At 50.0% G+C, this 22,208-nt stretch overlaps 6 protein-coding genes across 6 annotated transcripts; 3 read left to right on the top strand and 3 right to left on the bottom strand.

Annotated features, from left to right (window-relative positions):
- Positions 1–1,495: 1,495 nt before the first annotated feature.
- ColSpa_04424 (uncharacterized protein) lies at positions 1,496–1,929 on the top strand (the record flags this gene model as incomplete). The annotated part of the gene is made up of 3 exons (XM_049270636.1): positions 1,496–1,558; positions 1,591–1,776; positions 1,843–1,929. 3 exons carry the CDS (start codon positions 1,496–1,498, stop codon positions 1,927–1,929), a joined length of 336 nt encoding a protein of 111 aa, XP_049126593.1.
- Positions 1,930–4,024: 2,095 nt separating this feature from the next.
- Positions 4,025–5,815, top strand: ColSpa_04423 (carboxypeptidase S1 B; the record flags this gene model as incomplete). Its single annotated transcript, XM_049270635.1, has 1 exon — positions 4,025–5,815. One exon carries the CDS (start codon positions 4,025–4,027, stop codon positions 5,813–5,815), a length of 1,791 nt encoding a protein of 596 aa, XP_049126592.1.
- Positions 5,816–9,564: 3,749 nt separating this feature from the next.
- ColSpa_04422 (putative endo-beta-1,4-glucanase D) lies at positions 9,565–11,552 on the bottom strand (the record flags this gene model as incomplete). Its single annotated transcript, XM_049270634.1, is given in 4 exon segments — positions 9,565–10,013; positions 10,854–11,170; positions 11,188–11,363; positions 11,430–11,552. 4 exon segments carry the CDS (start codon positions 11,550–11,552, stop codon positions 9,565–9,567), a joined length of 1,065 nt encoding a protein of 354 aa, XP_049126591.1.
- A 3,050-nt stretch (positions 11,553–14,602) lies between these two features.
- On the bottom strand, positions 14,603–15,470 carry ColSpa_04421 (mediator of RNA polymerase II transcription subunit 18; the record flags this gene model as incomplete). Its single annotated transcript, XM_049270633.1, has 2 exons — positions 14,603–14,978; positions 15,028–15,470. The coding sequence occupies 2 exons, from the start codon at positions 15,468–15,470 to the stop codon at positions 14,603–14,605; spliced, it is 819 nt and encodes a 272-aa protein (XP_049126590.1).
- A 309-nt stretch (positions 15,471–15,779) lies between these two features.
- On the top strand, positions 15,780–17,538 carry ColSpa_04420 (bifunctional polynucleotide phosphatase/kinase; the record flags this gene model as incomplete). Its single annotated transcript, XM_049270632.1, has 7 exons — positions 15,780–15,954; positions 16,015–16,181; positions 16,244–16,359; positions 16,409–17,008; positions 17,065–17,126; positions 17,178–17,320; positions 17,371–17,538. 7 exons carry the CDS (start codon positions 15,780–15,782, stop codon positions 17,536–17,538), a joined length of 1,431 nt encoding a protein of 476 aa, XP_049126589.1.
- Positions 17,539–20,707: 3,169 nt separating this feature from the next.
- On the bottom strand, positions 20,708–21,529 carry ColSpa_04419 (putative pectate lyase E; the record flags this gene model as incomplete). Its single annotated transcript, XM_049270631.1, has 2 exons — positions 20,708–21,056; positions 21,114–21,529. The coding sequence occupies 2 exons, from the start codon at positions 21,527–21,529 to the stop codon at positions 20,708–20,710; spliced, it is 765 nt and encodes a 254-aa protein (XP_049126588.1).
- Positions 21,530–22,208: the final 679 nt, after the last annotated feature.

The following is a 22,208-nucleotide window of genomic DNA, read 5'->3' as shown; positions in this document are numbered from 1 at the left end:
AACTCGACTTTAGCTCTATCACTGACTCGTCTCTTAATCAATGTGTGGCTTGGGCCAAGAGATACAGCCTCGCAGCCTCATCAACAGGTCTCGGTCACTTGATGGGCAATGCAATATGCTATACCCTAGTATACCAATTAAACCGCTCCCCAAGGCGCTCTTGGCGAACTGAAGTGTGTACCGGAATCTTCGGGTGGCCGCTAGGGGTCAATTGCAAGTTACGATCCACTTTACCTTATAGATTCTTAGAGAGTAATCTGTCTGGTCCTGACACTCTGCCATACTTACATGCACACGTGTTCAGGAGGCCTAATGTCGTTAAACGCAGCTGACTTATTCAATATGTTCAACTAGTCAACAGACTTCACTCTACACTTTTCGTTTTACAATCAATGTTTGAAGTCTTCAAACCACGTATCCCAACAACACAATGAAGGAACTTTGTCTTTAACACATTTCTATATTCCTCAATGTTACGCGTAGTACGCTGCCGCTCAAGTCGAACCTGATTTAAGTTTTTATGATGCGTGACACGTGAGACTTTTGAAATCTGGCATGTATTGGCCTTGGCAGTTTGCTGATAATAACATCTCCATCCTAAAAGTCCGCTTAGGGAAGTAACTAAGGGCGACAGCGCCTGAACGCCAAGACACTATAGAAGTTCTTCGTGACTCGTCTGGCAGCCTAAACACAGTTACATATTCTACGTCAAAATTATCGAAACTCTAAATCGCACAGATGAATGTGTTGGCCAGGTCGATCTATCCACTGGCCCATGCGCAGCTGAATGCCGCTCTCGAGGTCGTTGCACCTTGCTGAAGTAGGGGCAATCTGCCGCGCAACCGCAGCAGCGATCAGTTATGACCGCTAACTTGCCCGTGCTACGCGTTACGCCCCCGAGTCATGAAAACCTTACGATAATAAGGTCTCTGGACTTTTTCCGCTTTGCCCTAAAAGTCGCTTTAAGTCGTGAACTCAAGGATATCGAAAAAATTTTAGTGCGCGTGGCGCTGTTGGCTCGCTCAAGTCAGTGTCGTGGTGTTGGCAACATATAGTCCCGCGCCAAGAAGTCCGGTGGATGAGATAGATTGATATATATGAACCATTTTTGTTACTGTTAACCCTACTGCGTTCTTTTAACTAAGAAAGATGAATTCCTAAGCCTCATTTCGGAATTCTCGGTGTTGAAGTCCACTTGAAGAGCAATATCTGCCCAGCTTCATTTAACATACAAACCTTGGGTGTGAAATGAGAGCCTTCTGGTGTAAGCACGTGTCCTAGAGTTGCGTATGAGAGCCTGAGTATCCTTTGTGAGTCTGGACAACTTGTGCTCATCGTTATGACCGTTCCAAAGTATTTAACTACATGTACAATGGATCTCGCTGGTCAACGAGATTGTGTCATAAAAGCAGACCAGTGCAAAAAGATAGCAGACTATTCACTCCCTGCTCTTTACCATTTAGATCTTTCCCCAAGTTCTAGTCACTTCACCAAGATGTTTGTTTGCAGATCCATCACCCTCGTTCTTGCTGCCCTTACAACCAGCGCCTATGCCATTGTGAGTTATTCAACCAAACTTCTATTGTCCAGATTCAAGTAGCACTTCTGACATTTCTTGGAAAGTGCCATATTGGCACCAGTATCGATATGAACTGCTGTTGGGGAGGTACCGCTGGCGAGGACGCTTGCTTCCGCCAACAAAAGTCCGTCAACTGCGGCAACGGAATCGAACAGGCCAACTTCTGCAAGAACATTGGTATTGACAGAACTAGATGTGTATGTATTCTATGTTCTGTGCTGACGCTAGATCGATTTGAAGACGCTGATCCTTTTTTTGGCCAGGACGCCGACTGCTGCGACCCGAGGACTGGTTGGGGTAAGGCGTGTCCCAAGGGAAAGAACGCGTGCAATGGCATCTGCCCCAGTTGAGCATCCGTTGCTTGTTTGATCAATCTTGGTTACAATGGTATTAAAACAGGATGTTACTTGGTTGGGCTTTGATTAGAGATCCTACTTGCGACTATATGTCAAGCACTGTGAATTTCGTTGAGTAAATCCAATAGACAACGTCTATTTAAACTGAGTTCGGAATTTCGAACTTTATATACATCTTGATCCCACTGTAGGTTATTAACTGGCGATGTTGGCTTCACCTGGTGCGCTACGAGCCATCTGATGGAGCCAAGCTACTAACATCAGCCTTTCGCTCGGCTTTCACGAATATTCCGTACAATCGCATACCAGATGAAACAGCAGAGTGAAATTTTGGCTTAATGCTTCAGTTGCTGATTGAAAGAATGCTGTACCATCCAGCTAGACTAGATGATGTAATCAACGCCGCTGTATCTAGCCATCAATTGAGCAGTTATCTTCAACACAGTTTCCCAGTTTCTGAGCACACCTGACTTTTTATCAAACAACCGAGGAGACTGAGCTCTTGACTACGAGATTTCTCGAGGCTCGAGAAGGATTCTTAGCTGCAATGAAGCTGCAACGTCTTCTAGCCGCGACAGAGGCTTTCCCGCTACATAGACTTCAGACAAAGTGTTTGGGCCTTCTTGCGTCCAAATATACCGCAAGATTTACCCAGTAGTTGGCTCGGATTGAAAACCCCCATTCAAATGGGAAAGAAGGGCTGTGTTTGACCCAACACTGTCTTCCCCGTAGTGCTGTCTCGAAACGACTGCCGAATCTCCTTACCGTGTCTATTATCATAAGATTCTGGTCTCCATGCTCCTTTTACACTTGTGCTGAAACTAAAGGCTCATTTCAGATAAGAATTGCGCATGCGTATGCGTGTTTCTTTAGCTGCTTTGTTCGTCTTAAACATGGGTACTCAAAATTGCCCTACCCTTAACACCAATGTGATAACATTCATTCGCACTTGAAGAGAAAGTGATCTGAGGCTGTGAACCGAAACTTTGACAGGTCCCTCTCGAAATGTCAAGTCGTTCTCGGTTTTTAAACCTTTTCATTTCCATCGGAAGTTTCATCATCTCACAAATACGGCCTCATTACCAGCCGCTTCCTTGTTCACGGATCTCCCCTCTACGGGGTTAATCCATCACTTTGCCCTACAGTTGTTACTACACATTGGGTGAGAGCGGCGATCTACCTTATTTTTTCGGAGCACCCCGCACCCCGCACCCCGATCGCTGAATTGCATGTAAGAGGCAGTTGAAAGCACGCAGATACTACACAGCACAAACAGGCACTAACCCCTGCTCTTAAAAGACAACCTCAGAGGGTAACTCGAACCCAATGCGCCGCATTTCCCAGATCTAGAATACGGGGCTACTGATCTATGACCTTGGGCCAAGGGTAACTTTCGGAAAACACATTGAACACAGTGAGCCTAGTTGAAGAAACATGCACTGATGCCCGTTTGCCAAAACGGACGTATTTCAAAGTTCTGCTTTGTGACATGTTAGTAGAATAAATTTTTCTGTATTAGAACAGGCTGCACAGAGGAGGGGAACATCGTGAGAGACACTAAGGGTGTTTTGATTAAAATCGAAACGAGATTCAAGACACTGAATCTGAGGTTGTAGAACTAACAGTAAGGAGTGAGGAACAGAGCTTAATTTTGCAGTCTTTACACCTACGTAGGCGATGATTACTATATTATCTTGGGAAACTCGATCGTTTGGAATCTTAACCTGGGCGGACCGATCCGAAGCTTTTGGGTGGGAAGCGTGGTGCGGGCTTAAAGTAGATTTTGGCAGTCCGTGTGTGACACATAAGGTTTCTCAAGTCTGTTTTGGCTACCCCGGCATTACCCATGCTTATTTGCTCCTGGAAAGGGCCATCTTGTAATCATCGAAACAGATTGTGAGCACCCGAGAGTTCTACGCTACCGCACTATATTTTTAATCAGAATGTTACAAATAGTGAGTATCTCCTCTGCTTTTCAAGGCTGACTCGTATGGACATGCAGGCTCGTTGGTATTCTCAAGGTCTCAGTTCCTCTTATAAATCCATTCGTCAGGCAGATCATTCAATGTTACAGAAGCAAACCACCACAATGTTGCGGCCTTTCGTATCTATTATCGTTGCCTTGTTTCCACTTTTTATTTCTGGCCAGTTCGTCACTCAGCCTACGGATCTCAAAATCCTTAAGGGGGCTGGAGGAGTCACCGTCCGATATAAGCAGGTACCAAACGGCATATGTGAGACCAACAACAAGGTGAAGAGCTTCGCCGGCTATGTGGACGTGAGTCCGACTCAGCACATCTACTTTTATCTGTTCGAAGCAAGACAGAATGCGGCTTCAGCTCCCTTAACGGTTAGGTTGGATGGAGGACCGGGCGCATCCTCTATGAATGGACTCTTCAGCGAGATCGGTCCTTGCACTATTGATGCCAGTGGAAAGGTGGTGGACAACCCAAATTCCTGGTCAACCATAAGCAACTTACTATTTGTCGACCAGCCAGCCACCGTCGGCTTCTCATATACCACCTTAGTCAACGGCACTGTCAACCCCCAAACCGCTGAGATTGTACCTCAACAATGCACATTGGCAGACCCGATGTGTGGGACGTACTCGTCCATGGACATTTCCTTGACACCAAACTCGACAACTGAAGCTGCGAAGGTATTCTACAATGTGATACAGGGTTTCATGGGCGCTTTCCCCCAGTACGCTGCAAATGGAGTGCACATCACCGGTCAGTCGTATGGTGGTCACTATGCTCCCGTCTTCGCCGACTACATCACTCAGCAAAATCGTTTGAAGGCAACCGGCACCGTCCAAGTCCCCCTGAAATCCATTTCCATCGAGGATGGGTTCATGGATACTCGCGTACAGTTTGGCGCATATTTCAACTACTCTGTGGCCCCAGGCAACCCATACGACGTGTTGCCGTTTAACGAAACTCTGCAGCAACAGCTTTTTACTAACATGTTCGGTTCTAGTGGCTGTCAGGGTCGACAAGCGGCCTGCAACACCAGTCCGACCGACAAAGTATGCGCCGACGCTGAAGCTTTCTGCATCGAGGCTGTTGAAGAATTCTGGGACACCCACTCTGGCCGCTCTCAAAACGACATTCGCCTGTTAAATCCGGAACCATACCCGGCTCCAGATTTCGTTGCATACCTCAACAGAGCCGATGTACAAGCAGCTATTGCGGCCTCGAACAACTTTTCAAGAGCGTCGGTGCAGACCTCCATCGCGTTCAGCTCGACCGGTGACGACAGCCGTACGGGTGCACTTGTCACCCAATCTATGACAAACCTTCTCCAGCAGGGCGTCACCGTTGCCCTGTTCACTGGCGACGCCGACTACGATAGCAACATGATAGGCGCACAGATCGTTGCGGCGAACGTGGGTGCTGCAAACTGGGCCACTGCCGGGTTTGTAAACTTGTCAGCCAATAGCGACGGACAGATTCCGGGCGAGGTGAAGCAAGCCGACGGCTTCTCGTTTACGCGACTCTATTTTGCAGGCCACTTTTCTGCCTTCAACCAGCCCGAGGCCACACTCAGAATTCAAAGCCATGTCATTAAGGGTGTAGACGTCGCAACTGGGAAGATGCCAATGGCCTTTGGAATGAACATCACCACGCGAGGACCGTTGGAGAGCACATTTAAAGAAGGTCCGGCTACGGTTCAAACGAAGGTTGTACCTAAGGGCGCTGTCTACGACCCGCACACGCATCTGCCTGTGCTTCCGGGACATTCGGTGGCTGCGGACGGCGGGACTACCAGCGTCAAGATCGATGTGGCTCGAGACTCGCCACCTCATCCACTGGCTGGTTTCACGGTGAAGAACATTAGGAAAATGCTCAGACAGAACGGGCCACTGCAGAAGAATTGAGCCTACATCTCGCTTCTCGGCCTCAAGATTTCTAAGATTTTGCTGTCTTACTGGCCAAGATTTTTCAAGTTAGATCAGATTCAGCAGTTTGGAAACCCCTTTTTTTAACATCCTTGTAAACTAGAACGATTGTTTAATTATTCGGTTAGGCGACTCTCTCCCGGTGCGAAGTCGTGAACCTCTACTGTGATCTTAGAGTTTAAGGAAGAAAATAGCTCGAAAAGAGGTCAAGACAGCGAAGGGCTGGTATTTTTTATTCTACATTAAACGTGTTATTCTTATCATTGTCAACCTACTAGCATACCAACTTCTAGCATTGTCGCGCTGCAATGCGTGAATACATGTAACATTAGAAGAATTGTGTTTGGGCGGCCAAATGCGTTCCAGCTATACGCCTAATATTATAGGCGGCTGTACCCATTTCAACCAGCAAGATGTTGCATATTGCCTTCGCTATTGCATGTGTATCCAGAAGACTGGGTCATTGTTAGTGCTTGTCGTGGATCCTGGGCGCCCCTGATGTCACTTTTCAACCCTTGGTGTGTTGAGGCTCTATGCTAGATATAGGCCGCTTTGTTATCGATATTAAATATTTTTCAAATATTTCTCAGGGTATCTTTAAGCTAGGTCAGTAAAGAAAGGTACTATGACTCCGTATATGCTCTTTATGAATATAAATCCCGGCCTGGTTGGCTGCCTACTTCTGGCGAAGCGTAGGCAGTTCTACGAATTAAACTCAAGGTTACAGGTGCGAGAGAATAAGGTCATCTCTCGGTTCCTGCGTAATGCCGCGAGCATAAGTCAACGCACTTGAGAATCCGTCGACTATTACAGTCGCGGATAAAGGTTTTTGCTCATCTAGGGTCAATCTCCCTCTATACTTTTACGCTGACCTCTTGATACTCCAACTAGTCCGATCGCATGGCATGCCTCTTCCCAGTTGCTGGAAATGTTAAAAGTCTACTGGTGGTTGAGTTATATGGTAACGTCGAGTAATGCCATCACTGACTGTGCCTAGGTAGTATTGAGAAACATGTTATCAATGGCAACTAAAAAATAGAATCTACCAGGACCCTAGCTGGCTTTGACCAACATCAAGAACTCAAATGAGGGATTGGGATCGCGCATCACAGTCTTAAGTCAGCCCTAGCCCTTCACTATCGATGTCTTGTATTGCGTCCATAGTTGATGGTAATTCAAGAAAAGCGTATGTATGAAACATCGCCACCATAGGCTTAGCTCGAAACTTTTGAACTAGATCCCTTCCATAGTACTCTAAATATCACCAATCATAGTCGATACACTGGCACATAATGATGTTAAAGCTGGCAATAGCATGGCTGAATGTTGACATGCAAAAAGTAGAAGATGTGGTAGAGTACAGCGATAATCGAAATCTACAGTTGGCGTCGCGTTTATTTCAACAGACATCTCCTGTCGTAATCGTATGTGTCTCAACCGATGCTTACATGAATAATCTCAATGGAAAATGACGCGAAAGCCTGGCGTCAAGTATGCACAAAGCCTATTGTATTGAAGTCGATGTCCTATTTGGTAAACATCGTACCTCTAGAATCCATAAGACAAAGTGATGAGGTCAGTCTCAGATGAGGTGCCTTTCATTCAATCATGATTGGGGTTGTCGCCATCACCATTCATCCGTAGCGGATATTTACATGCAGCAAATCGTACCTAGCGGACGCGCCAATGATGACTTTTTGAGTGATATCTGTGCTCCTCGCCCTACGAAATGGGGAATGCCTTTGGGCGTTGTTCTTGACATTGTAGTAAGGGGGGCGCTTGGCATTCTACAACTAAAATAGAAACGATGAAACATCCCAGCTAGTGACCTCACTTGAGCTTACCAAGAGCCGGCAAATGGATCAGAACAGCCTTAAAAGAGGAACTAATCAAGATCCCTATTCAAAATTGCCGTGATAGAATGTTAGTTGTCAAAAAGTTCCGATGCATGAATGTTACCAGGCGATTGAAGTCTTAAATATATTGTGCACAGCTTGTGTACCATCAGCAGGGACCCTCAGAATAGCCACAACCGAGCCACCATCCTCAACCAAACTTTGTTGGAGAATGCCAAGGAACAGGCAAATAGACCAACCGCAACCACATTATTTGGGTTAGCCGTAGTTTTGTTGCGTGTATAGTAGGCTTTGACTACAAAAAGATCACGTGTGCAACGTCGGATTGCACCTCCGTGAGTATAACCTTAGCGCGGGACATCCACCCAAGAGGGTGCGCCAGGAACAGCCATTTTTGGTACGTGCCTGTGAGAGTTAAATTCAAACGTGCGGGGAGGGGCTTGTTGGTTCGAATAAATGTCTATTGTTTGACGTTGATGGTATGGGAGACAGAGACCCATAGCCTTAACACCGACGTTAAGTTCCATGTGGCACCTGGCCGATCCAGGGGTTGGTCCCTTTCGCATGAACGACAGCGGGAAAGCAACGATATTACCGAGTCATTGGCCATAAACAAAGCTTAGTTGTCAAATGTTAGGCCATTGTGAAAACAAGACTTCCTATTGGCTTACAATGACGTTTGGACTGGGAGTTGCTAACAGAAGCTGTGCCAGCAAGTATTTCCTCTGTCAGTCGGCACGTCGGGTACTCGGAATAGTTCACCTAAAGACACTCCGAGCCCCATTTGGTAGCCAATAGTGGCAGCAGATTACAGCATTCCAGTTTCCAGTGGCCATCTACTTGTTAAGCGATGTTGTCTTAATACCGACTGCTAAGATGGTAGAACCCCATGATCGCCATCTAAATGAGTGTTGAATATAGCGGCTTTCATGTCCGAACCCACTCGCGGGGTTTAGTCACTTAGAGTTGGAATAGAGGTAGTGGTCCGTATTGAACAAAGCTTTAAGCGGTGGACATGATGGCGCTTTGGTATCGTATCGACGAGTGTATAAAGAAGAGGAGATGTCTCCTCATCGGATAGAATGTTCTGGGTTATCATCCAGTACAGGGCAATGAACGTCAGCACCATCACGCTCTCCTCATCTTCTTCAACACATCTCTGTTCTCATCTCAAACCCATTTTGCAATTCGTTCTAGACGAAGAAACAAATCATGTCGACTAAGCAGATTTTGTCTCTACTTCCCCTTCTTTTCAGCCTGGGTTGGTCATCCCCGGCACCCACCCCGCGCGAGAGAAATCACTCCGGCTCCCATGGAGGTACCAAGCCTGGCTTTGGCCCTTCCGGAACCGTCTCATCTCTGCTTCACCAAACGAGCACCTCAAATCCAGTTGAGGGCGCTGCCACGCCCACGGCTAGCAGCACTACTAACACAGGAAACGAAACAAGGCCAGGCAGTGGTGGCAGCCCGACTCTTCCCCAGGGCTACGCAAAGATCGTCTTCCAGGACGACTTCTCAAAACAGAAAGCCGGCGCCCTCCCCGACTCGTCGAAGTGGACTTTTGACGTCGGCACCGGCTACCCCGGTGGCGCTACGAATTGGGGGACGCAGGAGATCCAGACGTATACAAAGGACACGGCCAACATCGCCATTTCGGAAAGCGGCACGCTGACGATTACACCTATAAAGAAAGGCGAAGCTTGGACTTCATCCCGCATTGAGACCAACGCCGCGCAGGACTTCACTTGTCCAGAGGGGGGCAAGCTGCGCATGGAGGCAAGCATCATGATTCCGGCCTCAGACCCGGCGACTCAGGCCGGCATCTGGCCTGCTTTCTGGTCCATGGGCTCTGCATTCCGCACCAACGTCAGTTCATGGCCCAGCGTCGGCGAGATCGATATGCTCGAGGTCTCCAACGGCGTCGGTACAGTGTTCCAAACGGCTCACTGTGGTGTCATTGATGGCGGTCCCTGCAATGAGAAGACCGGTCTCAGCTCCAGCTCCGAGTTTCCTCGGGGCGAGTTTACCAAGATAGCCTGCGAGGTCGACCGCTCTGCCGGTGGCGGCTTCGCATCCGAGAAACTTGTGTGGTACATTAACGACAAGCCAACCAAGACCATCACCGGCCAGCAAATCGGCGACGAGGCCGTCTGGAAGAACCTTGCTCAGACTCCAAAGATGATCCTGCTCAATGTTGCCGTTGGCGGCGAGTTTCCCGATGCCAAGGCCGGCACCAAGACTCCTAGCGCGCAGACTGTTGGGGGCAAGAACTCGCGGATGGAGATCAAATACGTAGCCGTGTACAGCTCTTAGAGTTGCTTCTGCATACCAAATCGGTGTGGCACTATATCACTTCTCTTCAAATCGGCCTAGAATGGGCTGAAGGATTAGAGCCGGATGTATTTATCATGGTACTATGAAGCGATTTGTCAGCTTCGATCATGTTAAAAAATACGAGCGCATTTGTATGTTAGCACATTTCTTACATGAATACATAAAACATTACCACACTCATTCGAGCTCCCGTGCAAGTGTATATTTTTCCTTTGTTAGCAAAACCGCATCCTTTGAGTATGGCTGTCTAGTCTATTACAATACAATACTTATAAAATCGTCAACATCACAATACAAAACACCATGTTGTACGACATCACGTTCAAGTCATAAAAGCAGGATAAGTGAACAAGGAATTTCTTGTTGTATTGTCTGGTGCCACTCGAAAAGGGCGTAAGTCACAGAATTACGCGTTATACTATGTACAAAGAACTTCTAATATGTACCTGGAAGGATACACGTCCCCTCTATCAAACACCGTCTATCGCACTCACGAGTATGCTGAAGCTGCTGCTCTTAGTACTGAGCAGAGCGGCGGGCCTTGCGGGCACGGCGCTTCTTGCAGCCAGCGGCGGAGCTGGGAGCAGGAGTGGCGGCAGCAGAGCTGGTGGCAGCAGCGCTGGTGGCAGGCTTGGTGACAAGGGTGGTAGGGGCAGCGGCAGCGGCGCTAGTGACAGCAGGGGCAGCGCTGGTGGCAGCAGGGGCAGAGGCGGCAGGGGCGGAAGAGGCGGGAGCAGAGCCGGATCCAGAGCCGGAGCCGGAGCCGTAGACGGCAGGGCCGGGGATGATGTAGTTGGTGATGGTGTTGTAGATGTTGATCAACAGACCAGGGTCAGTGGCCTTGTAGGCACCGGGGAAAGAAACACCCTCAGGCTTGGCAGTGCCAGTACCCTCAATCTTGAGCTGGTAGCAAGACATGTAGTACTGGGCGCCGTCGACGGAGCCGGCGGCGTGGAGAGCGACGGTCTCGGCACGGAGGAGGTAGTCACCAGGGGCGATGTCGGAGGGGATGACGAAGTTCTGCTTGCCGCAGCCCTCGTTGATGAGGTCGTTGCCCCAGGTGTTGTTGTTGGCGAAGTAGCCGGACTCGAAGACCTTGAAGAAGGGGGTGGAGCCGTCGGCAGCGGCAGCGTCGTCGACAGCGCTGAGGTAGATCATGACGGGCCGTGGTGAGCGCCACCGATGGCCTCCTCGGAGCAGGCGCGGGTGTTGTGCTGGTGCATCTCGACGGTGATGGTGTCACCGGCCTTAACGCCGCAGGTGGAGGTGGCGGCGGCGGGGTTGGCGTTGCAGCGCATGTCGTTGGAGGTAGGGTCCTGGACGGGAGAGTTGGAGGCCTAGTATGACGATTAGTGTTGTGCTCTTTCTGACAGACCCTATTGATTGCTTCGACGCGGACTTACAGGCATGCGAACGCAGCTGGACTCCTGGTCCTGACCGTTAACCCAGAGTTGCTGGAAGATGGCGTGGCCGGCAACCATGTTGGCCATGGAGGCGGTAAGGGCGAGAGCAGCGAAAGACTTCATCTTGACGGTTTGGTGGCTTGATTTGTTGGTAAAGGACGGTAGTTCCGGGCGTTAGAAGCGTATGTACACACAAAGGTGAGAAAGAGTGAAATGACGCCGGCGTCGAGCTGAGAGAATGACTGAAGGTAAAGAGTGGACAGATGAGTGACTGAAAGCTGTTGGAGAGAAAGGTGAGCTCTCTTTTCACGAGAAGAGCAGACCCGGACTATATGTATCCCACACCAACTTTCAAGATTCCCCTCCTCTCTCTCTGGCATCCCACTTACAACCCCCACTGCGGGTATGAGCAGGCTAGCCCGGAGCCGCCAAGCCTAAACTCTGGATAGGGGAAACGGCATACCCGTGCCAGTATCAATGGTCATGGCGCCGCCTCGTCGGTTCAACTAACCACCAGGGATCTCTCCAGCCCTGAACGAGCGTTAATCTCGACTGGCAAGGGTCGTCAGGACTGAATGGGCATCCTAGCTGCAGGCAAACAACCTGTGCGTCCCAGTATCCCTGGCAGCACAACCGTTAGTCCACCAATGTTCATTGGAGCAATAATCTTGGAAGGGTTAACGTTGTGGGTATGCCCGTTGTTGTGTATAGATTGCGGGATGCGTGCCTTGCAGCTTCGGCTGCGCATGTGAAGCGCCCAGCTCCAGTTCAGGCTCGGTTCGAGGCCCTCGTTTTGCCTGTTGGCGTCCGCCCTCCACCTTTCTTATTCGCCCTTTTCTGGCCTGTAAGACAAAGAATCCCTCGTCTTCGTCCCAACTTGAACCCCAAGCTTAATTTAACCCCTTGTAGGACATCACTGTCTTGCCGTGCGGCTAGCCAGTGTGAACCCTGGTTCCCTCTTCCCTTCGCGGCTGCTCGTCCGAACCTGAAACACAGACAGCATATACCCCTGGCGCTACTGAGTCTTACAGACAAGACCGCCGAAAAAAAAAAATCCAAAACTGCTGAGTGGCAATCACAGCTGTTCAGAGCCTCGAAACGGGATGAACGAGCGCTCGGTGAACTTTTCGTCCAATATATCATTCGAGACTGGGCAGTTGCCAAATGTCTCCCGGTTAACTTTCCGCGGTTGACGTTGAATAGATTAAAAGCTTAGAATCGTGAGATCTGCGCAGCACTACGTTTGAGTTCCTTGGTGCTTCTCTGGTTCCCGCGAGCTAGCCGTTTGGGCAAGTAGGCCCTAGGCTTGAATGATTCCGATTGGCCAGGCTGGGTGTCATTTTCGCCAAGGGATGGGCAGAGTACTATGTATGGTGCCCCGATAAATTGTGTCACCCAAAGTGGCTCGCTCCTGGATGGGCCCCCGCGTGGATCGCCAGGTACTCGTGCCTGCACCGCTGGCGGACACGTGCGTTACGGGTATAGCGATGCGTTAGGGGAGAGGCCAGCGGGAGCGCAGCAACTGGCCAGCATCTTGGGCTTGGCCGCTGCTCTTGACTCAATATACTGGTTTATGCATCCCTATTGCGGTTGTTGACCGACCGGATTCGTTCAGCCCACTTCACGCCTTGACCTGTTCTTGTCACATCTGAACATGCAATGGGAATGCCACTTCTTTTCAACTTGCAGCCTCAACGGGCAATATTGGACCATTCTCGTCGCGCCTCGGCTCTTTGCCAGGATTTGTGGGGAGAGTATTGTGGTCCTGTGAGCGTCTAGAGGGAAATCATCTCCGAGTGAAACGAGCCTAGATCTTGGGGACCAATACGTAGGGGCTACTTAAAATTTCTGTCGACTCTCCTACTGCCCACAAAGGGGGCAGTACCTAGGAGAGTCGGAATAGGCTAATGCACCGCTGGCCGCTGCGGTTAATCAGCTTGAAACCAGGGCTGGCGGGCTCTGGGCCCGGGCTGCATGGATGATGGCACCAACGGGCTACGAGGGGTAAAAACCACGCCAACATATCAGGAATTGGCCTATTTCGTGCCGCTTTGAAAAGAAATAAGACCAATTATTCAGGCCATGCGCTGGCGGCAAACCTGATACTGTACGTCATACTTTCTAGAACTCCACAATCCGCAGTGCCTTTTACGCCGCATTGTCTTGATGATGGCGGTGCACATTGTCGCCTTTGGTGCTAGTAAGACAAACTGTGACAACCGAGGCACATCGATTTGGTGAGTCGGATCTGGCGCTAATATCATTTGTCCCACGCTTCATGGGCTTTAGCCAATATCTCGGTTCTTTGGATTGGAAAAGTCCAATCCAGTCAAGAAATGACAACATTTCCTGGCGCATGACAACATCAAGATGGAATAGGGAGTGTTCGAATCTCAGCGACAGGGAAACGAGTAGATGCCAGTTTATGGTTAATAGCCGGAGCGCCAGTACGCCTGTTCAATCAGACATTGGTGCACCGGTCCAAAAAACAAAATAAGCTTGATGGCATTTCTAGTTTAGCCTGTGGCTAAAGCTACTATCGATGAGACACGCTGGCCCACCTTCAGCGAACAAATCTTCTGGAACTTGTGGGCTGCAGACTCCAGCATCATTTCGACCTCGTCCTACGATCTACAGAACCTCTTTCTCTATTCGCCTTCTGTGGCATCCATTTCCACTTCTTGCTTCATGCTAGTGGAAGATGCGACTTGCAACACCAGACTTATAGTGTTTCTCTTTCGCACCTTGATTAAATTTTCACATGCAACGAAGCAAGGCTTTGACCGAGGCATCCGCTGGCTTTGTCAGTTGTAAAAACTCAACAACGATGGCGCTCGCATCCAGCATTCAGGCTTGAGTGATTGATTGCTGCGCTCCCCACAACGCGCACTCCATCCTCAGGTAGTGATGATGCTATTGGCAAGTGATCCGTGTTCTCGTGTGGTTCGAACTGCAGGCACAATACCGAATGTCCCTTGCGGCGCTTGAAGAATTTCCTGTCTCAGGGGTTTGATCGAGAGCGCCGCTGGCCAAATGACTTCTCGGGCTCGATATTTGTTATGGTTGACCTTGGGGGCTTTGAGACTCTGACTGGAGTTTCGGAATGACAGCCATTCATCGGGTGTACGCTGGCATGACCGATGGCCCTTCCATTTCAAAAAGTTTAGCCACGATTACCGCTGATCGGTAACAGTCATAACCTGAGGTAGCGGTGCTGGTGCATTCCGCATCTCGACTGCGACGCGAGTGTCGTGGATACGTCTGTCGAACATCTTGAAATCAAAGACGCCTTCAAGCTCGCGTCGAATGTTGGCCAGTTGCTCGTGTGCCTTTAGGATCTCGTCGGGTTTGTTGTCTTGATGAACATGGACCTTAATCAGAAACATCCATCGCCGTCCAGGGTCCGCTGGAGACATGGTGTCCCAAGGGGCCGTCTGCGTGAGAGGGCCATTGTCGCCGTTCATCTGAAGAATGTAGTGTCTTGAAAGACAAAACTCAACATCGTCTCTAAAAAACTGGAATGTCTCCTCAACAGCTTCGCTCTTGAACCTGTATCGTGTTAAACGTTATCGCTCTGCTAGCGAACAACATCACGTACTGGTAATTGTTATCTCTCATAACAGACAACAAGTTCTTCTGGTCCCAGATCTCCGTCTTCTTGCGCTGAGTAACCGATGAGCGGTTCTGGGGAGGGTCAGGGAAATCAGTCCATCGGAGGGTACCAGGACGCGCATTGAAGTCCACTTCCGGAGCGGTCGGACCGAAGTCCTTATCCTTGAACACCTCATATCGAGCTTGGAGGATGTAAGATTGGCGGCTCAGTTGTTGGTGCAGGTCCTTCCACAAGGTCTGGATGTCTTTTCGAGGAGTTTTGACGATTGAGTTCTGGTTCGAGATCCCGCCAGGTTTGGCCGGGCCCTTGAAGTAGAGGACGCGATGGAGGCTCTGCCAGGCGGGCATGGCGCAGAGACCACCCAAGACGGAGCAAGCCGCCTGAATGTCGTCGTCGTCGACGAGCGTTGTAAGAAAAAGCTCGTACATGACTGGTTTCGGCTTTATGTATATTGGAAGGGGAGCGAGAAGAGGATAACGGTGGCACTCATTACTCAGGCAAGGGATCGCGAAGGTGAAGCTCAATGAGCTCGACGAGGGCCCAGAGAATGCGGGAGTCGGCGAAATCGCGGCAACCGACCCACGCTAGAATTGATGGCCTGGGTGTGGTCACGTGGATGCCCGTCACCGTGCGTGATTGCCCAGGCGCGTGGTCGCGGTCCGATCGAAGCAGGAGCTGTGCCCCACCAAAGGTCGCAGCTTCCTTCGTCGGCCTGACCTTCAGCTGTTCGTGCCGACATGCGCAAGTCCTTTTTGCAAACCAACAACCGAGCGGTTCTCATTCCTCTAGGGTATCGATCAATACACACGAGCCGAGGCATGTCATCGTCCAACTCCTCGACCGCAAAGCGGAAGCAGAGAGACTCAATCTCGCCGCCGCCTGTCAAGCGGAAAGTCCAGAGCGGCACCACCAGTAAGCGATGCTCCACTGCTGTCAAGTGAACGATTGTTAATATTTCTGAAGAAAATGCAGTTGCCAACTTCTTCAAACCATCCTCCCAAAAGCCTAAAGACCGAACAATCTGGACAGAACGAGCCCCGAACGATGATACTCCCGCGACCCTGCTTGTCGGCCGCTACGAACCGGAGCACACCCCCTCCGAACCTGAAAAGAGGACCAAGGTTGCTGCCTTTGATCTGGTATGGTAGCTCGTACGAGTTCCTCTGATACAAACGACGGTAATTGACGCATAGCGCCTCAGGACTCGACTCTAATTACAACAGCGTCTGGCAAGAAGCACGCCGACGCTGCTGCAGACTGGAAGTGGTGGCATGCCAGCGTTCCTGGGAAGTTGAAGGAGATGTACAACGACCAGGGGTAAGTTGTTTATGCAGCATCTTTTTTGGGCACTCGTTGACATCGTCAGGTATCGCGTCGTAGTGCTCTCTAACCAAGCCGGTCTTGTTCTTCACGCCGACCCGAAAGCCAAAACCCCGAAATCGACCAAAGACAGAGTCTCTGCGTTCAAACAAAAGGTCAACGCTGTCTTGACGCAACTCGATCTTCCTGTGACCGTATATGCTGCTACGGAAAAGGATATCTACCGGAAACCACGGTCGGGAATGTGGAAAGAACTCTGCGACGACTACGACCTTGCTGGAGACATCGATTTGAAGCAAAGCATCTTTATCGGTGATGCAGGAGGTCGGATAGCTGCATCAAAAACTGCCAAGGATTTCAGCTGCTCTGATCGGAATTTTGCCGACAATGTTGGTATCGAATACAAGACTCCAGAGGAATTCTTTCTTGGCGAGAAACCGCGGGACTTCGTTCGAGAGTTCGACATTGTTCATTTCCCATATCCAGAGGGCTCAAATTCTCCCAGATTGGATGTTATATTCGAGAAGAAGAACAAACAGGACATCGTCTTGTGTTGTGGCCCACCCGGTGCCGGCAAAAGCACGTTTTTCTGGAAGCACCTGAAGCCGTTGGGATACGAGCGGGTCAACCAAGATATTTTGAAAACGTCAGTTGGTTTAGAGTCTTGGACTCAGAGTTCTTGAGTTGCTGACATGTTTGCAGCCGAGAAAAGTGCGTTCAAGCTGCCAAAGACCTGCTGAGCGATGGTCAATCCATCACAATAGGTCAGTTACCTAGACTATCAATCACAAAAACCAGCCACTGACACGAACCAGACAACACCAATGCCGACCCTGATACAAGAGCTGTCTGGGTTCAGTTAGCAGAGAAGCTGAAAGTGCCTATCAGATGTGTCTGGTTCAAGACACCGCTGCACATCTGCGAACACAACGACGCTGTGCGGTCTTTGAATGAATCAGTGAGTTTGACGTGCCCCGGCTGTAATGGCTCCCGCTGATAATATTCCAGCTCAATCCTGAGTCCCGGACTGCACTGCCTAAGATGGCCTTCAATGGCTTCAAGTCACGTTTCAAAGAGCCAAAGGTTAAGGAAGGCTTCCAAGACCTCACCGAGGTTGAGTTCGCCTTCCGAGGAACTAAGGAAGAGCATAAGGTGTGGGCCAAATACTGGCTGTGATCGACTGGGCCTATTCTGACGATCTTAACCCCTCCCTACTCAACAGGTATGTCATCTGACTCGCTAATAACAGCTCCTTATTAAAGGATAGCGTCCTTAGCATTATCTCTGAAGCATGCTGGTTTTCCCCTATTCATATGGTTATGGGACGTCCAAACTGTCCATAGATGGTACTTAAAGTAAAGGCCATGTCTCATGGGTTTCGCTTTCCGCGCTGGTTGACATAACGGAATCAATGAATGCCGCCCAAGCAAAGCTTCTGCCCGAGTTGTAAAATATACGCCATTTGCGGGTGGCAAAACAGCATCCTTACTGGAGAACTGTGGTAGAGTCTGGGTAGTCGCGGAACCGTAACGTGTCGTCGTCAATAACTTCACAAAGAAGCGCGTCCAACGTTACTTTCTCCGCCGTTGCTGCTCCGAGACGCATCCATGGAACAAGCAAAGTTAAGCTGCGGAGGGATATTATAATGGCGGCTGTAGTCTTGACGCGCAAAAAGTGCAGTCAAGAAGTCAATGAATAACCCGTAATTATCACGCATATTCGTCTGAGGTTACCGGATTGTAAGGTTGAAGAATGCCGAGGCCCCTATTCAGGTTGTGAACACTGGCGAATCATTTTACTCGCGGCCCATTGCGCAGCGGCGTCACCGCCAGCGTTCTGTCTCGATACTAGTACATCACATGATGTGTTGAGAAACACTAGCTTGTTCAAAGGATGGTGTCACACGGCTACTTTCCAGATTGTTATCAAATTTTATAGCCCTTGGCCTTGCTTTCCAGTATTCGAATAAAACTCTACCGCCAGCATGTGACAAGCACAAGGGGGCTGTTAGAAGCAGGCGCCCACGTGGATGGGGCGCATCAAACAAGGCACCGAATGTCGTTCTGCCAGTATCAATACTTACTGGATCATATTTTTGGGAATCGCTATACGCCGCTCGAGGCCGCCGTATAGAATTTGGAGCAGTATGCGTTGCCTGAGGGACTGGACGTCAACCGCCAGTACGTCGCATGGAACGGCGACAACCCACATGGTGCTCTGCACTACCAACTCATTCGATTCATTGTTACCCTCTTTTTCTTAGGTTTGATTTGCTTAGGCTTGATATGTAATTTGTATACCCAGATATTTGAGTCCGTCCTTGATATCGGAGTAAATCCAAACTTGTCGTTCCAGGGCACACCAACTGAGGTCAACGACCCCATGCCGTTTTTGGCTTCACAATGTCGGGTCTGCAACGATACCTTACTCAAATCAATGCGTAAGAACAAATGTTGCTCCAAGCTGTGAAGCTCGAAACATTGCTCCGCAAAAGACCGTCAGCAACGTCGTGTATGGTCTTTGAGGTTTGCGGCCAGTCATCAAAGATGCAACACTATGGGGAGGGGGTTGTTCCGCATTGGGCACGAAAGAACTCAGGGGTTCTTCGCGAAATACTATGGACTGTAGAGTTCATCTTCTGCACAAAAATATTCGCCAACGGCGCCGATGCAGAGGGAGAGACAGCAATGCATCTTGCCGTCTGGCTTCCGATCACAAGCTTTGCGCCTCGCGCTAAAAGCCTCCCGGTGGTAAATTATGACCTTGACGAAGAGCAAAGCTTCGCAGTTGGCTTCACTTTGACTAGCGGCGCTGCAAGCGTCGCTTCACTTCTGTAAATGAGTACTTTTGCGGTCTTCCTAGTCAACAAGTAGAAAACCCGCACAAGAACGCCTTGGCATATTTCGGACTCTTTCCCAGCACGATGAAGACTCGATGACTATGATGGGCCCTGAGCAGCAGTCAGCGCTCATGATTATGGACCGAATAAGTTGGTTACTACCGCCTCGATCTACCAGCCGGATGCAGGATTTCGTTGAGCCGTCGAATAGGGAGTTGAGTCGTTGTGTCTGTGAGTAGTCGAAGATGGATAGATCGTCGGAGGCGGTACCGGTGCATATACTGTTCGGCCGTTCAATTCGGTGCGGGTGTCTACACCTACCAGTAGGAGCTCTGCGTCTCTTAGACAACAAATATTGTCCCTTCACGAACCAGTATTAGGTGGGATGTGAGCGACGGCTTGAGGCTGAAGGTTGTAATCCAACAGACGAGTCTCTAATAGGGCCTGCAGGTCGCCACTCTCAGAGGATGCCACTCTATTTCCCCTCGTCGTCTATGTTGCGCTGAACCTAGGTTCCATCGTTGACCAAATCGCGGTGCACAGGGTGAAGATGATAATCTCGGTGAGAGAAGTTGCTGTCAGGTGATGGAAGCGGCTTGGATGCAGGGTAGACTTGGCTAGACGTTGACGCGTCCGACCCAGCTTAGCTCGCTTGTTTGTGCCGCGATGCCGGAGTGGTGCCGTAGTTCCGTTTGGGCTGCCGTGATTGCCGTGATAGCCGTTGGCGAACGCCTTAGCAATAAACTTTCCGACATGGTGGAGGAGAACCGGTGGAGGCACCTGCGATGACCTACATTGACAGATCTGATCAATCGATGTTTATTTTGTTTAAGGTTTGTGGGGAATATCACCACCGGGCAAAAAGGTTATGCGCACTAATAACACCACAACTTTCTTCACGTGAGGCAGTTGAATGTAGCGCAGCATTTGCACCATTAAAGCACTGTAAGAACTAAATGAGGCCTGCCTCCCAGAAGATCATTAAAAGCATGCTTCACCCTCGAGCAATTTTAAGGATGGAAAAGATCCAAACACCAAGTAAGCGGTAAGAGATGGCATAAGACAGTGTTGACAACACAATAGCAGTAGTCTAAAGTTATCCCATCAATGACCCAATTAGGGCTACAAGATATCAAACATCTCTCCCATCACAGGGGGCTCTCCAGGAAAGGCCATGGCATTTCTGAACACTCACTCGAAACATAGGCCAAGTCAACTTCACAGCGAGGCAAAATGAGAAATTGTGAAACAAGTCATGAGGATTATATTGTAGGTACATGCTCCCATGTCCATATGTACAGTGAAAAGCCAAGAGGCCAAGTGATGCGCATCAGCTTACACACCACAGAAAAGAAGTTTTCGTGGTTTCTTCCCTCCATTCTCTAACCAAAAACGAAGTTCACTCGCGGTCTCCCAGAGACAAAATATAGCTGAATAATCGCCATCAGAGCAAGCTGAGGGCGACCAAGACCGGAGCTCGAAAAGACTGGCAGCTCAACAAGCCGCTTAGCAAGCCTTGAGGGTGGAGTACTTGCAGGCGGTGCTGGAGCCGGAGCGGAGCTTCTTGGGCTCGTTGCCAGGGGTGGTACCCTGGAACTCGGTGCAGATCTCCTTGACGGAGGTGGCGCAGGTGCCGGTGATGGTGGAGGTGTCACCCTTGTTGGAGTTGATACCGGTGAGCATCTTGCCGTTGTAGGCCTTGACGTTCTTGACAACGACGGTGCGCTTGCCCATGGTCTTGCAGTTGCCGCAAGAGCGGTAGAGCTTGCCGAAGTCGACAACAGTGAAACCGTCGATGGTGACAGTACCAAGACCGTTGTGCTGGATGACCTTGTCCTCAGCGCCGCGGGCACCACTTTGAATGTAGTTAGTATTGGCCGACACTGAGTGGAGTTATGGGGTCATGACTTACCCGCCAATGACGTTGGCGTTGCCGTCGCCCTTCAGGGAGAGAGCGTCCTCGCAGACAGCAGTCCACCAGACGTTCTGGATGGTGCAGGAGCCCTTGCAGTGGACACCCTCGATCTGGTCGGCACCAATGATGGCGTTCTTAAGGGTAGCGCCGTTCTCGAGGATGAAGACGGCGTCCTTGTCGCCGCCCTCAGCCTGACCAGTGCACTTAACGCCACGGCCGTAGGTCTTCAGGCCACCATCGAAGGTGCCGGAGACAGCCTTGGCGGCCTTGTAGGTGACGGTTCCCTTGGAAGCGGGGATGGGGAAAGAGGCACGCTTCTCGATGGCGCCAAAGTTGTTAGGGCTGGTCTCAGCGCCGGGAGCGGCGAAGGCAGCGGTTGCCGAGATGGCAGCGATGACAGCGGAGAACTTCATTTTGAAAGTGGTAGTTGGTTTGAAAACACGGAGTTGGAAGAGTTGGAATGTATGACAATGAATGAATAACCACCAGGGTTAAAGAATGTGAGTAGTTGGATTGGTAAAGAGAGACTGTAGCGGAAGATGCTGATGAAGGTGAGGAATAGAGACAGTCCGAGTAGCTCGGGTTGTTGCAACCTTCTTATATCTCTGGTTTTGGGCAGAGTCTTGTTGGAACCTCTCCATTTGGCACACTTTCCCCTTCCCGCAGCAATCATCCTAATCTTGCGTCCCCTTCACGTTGCCAAGACGTTTACAGTGGGACCTGGAAGTTGGACAGTTCACAGTTGGATACAAGTATACAAGCTTTTACGCCTAGACTAGGTACGCTAAGACCCACCCGTGTCTTCTCAGTCCACAAGTTGGCCCAGGGTGGGCGCGAGCGTGAGTGTGCAAGAACGGCAGACTGCATTCTGACTGAGGTTCCAGGTTGATGGTGCTGGACTCAATCCGAACTGGCGTGGGTGGGGAGTTAAGAGAAGCGGGCTATTGATTCATTTCGGGTAGAGCCTTCCTCCCTGTCAATGTGATCCACCTTGCTACGAGCGAATGGTTCTGGCGCTTCGGCGAACCGTAAAGGCTACGCAAGAACAAGCAGTTTGGATGGTCAAGGGGCAGAATGACTGCCCAAAGAGGT

Source organism: Colletotrichum spaethianum (genome assembly GCF_022836535.1).
Source record: "Colletotrichum spaethianum MAFF 239500 DNA, contig09, whole genome shotgun sequence".
Classification (NCBI taxonomy): Eukaryota; Fungi; Ascomycota; class Sordariomycetes; order Glomerellales; family Glomerellaceae; genus Colletotrichum; species Colletotrichum spaethianum.
Note: the sequence above shows the minus strand (reverse complement) of the source record. Positions and strands in the feature narration are given on the sequence as shown.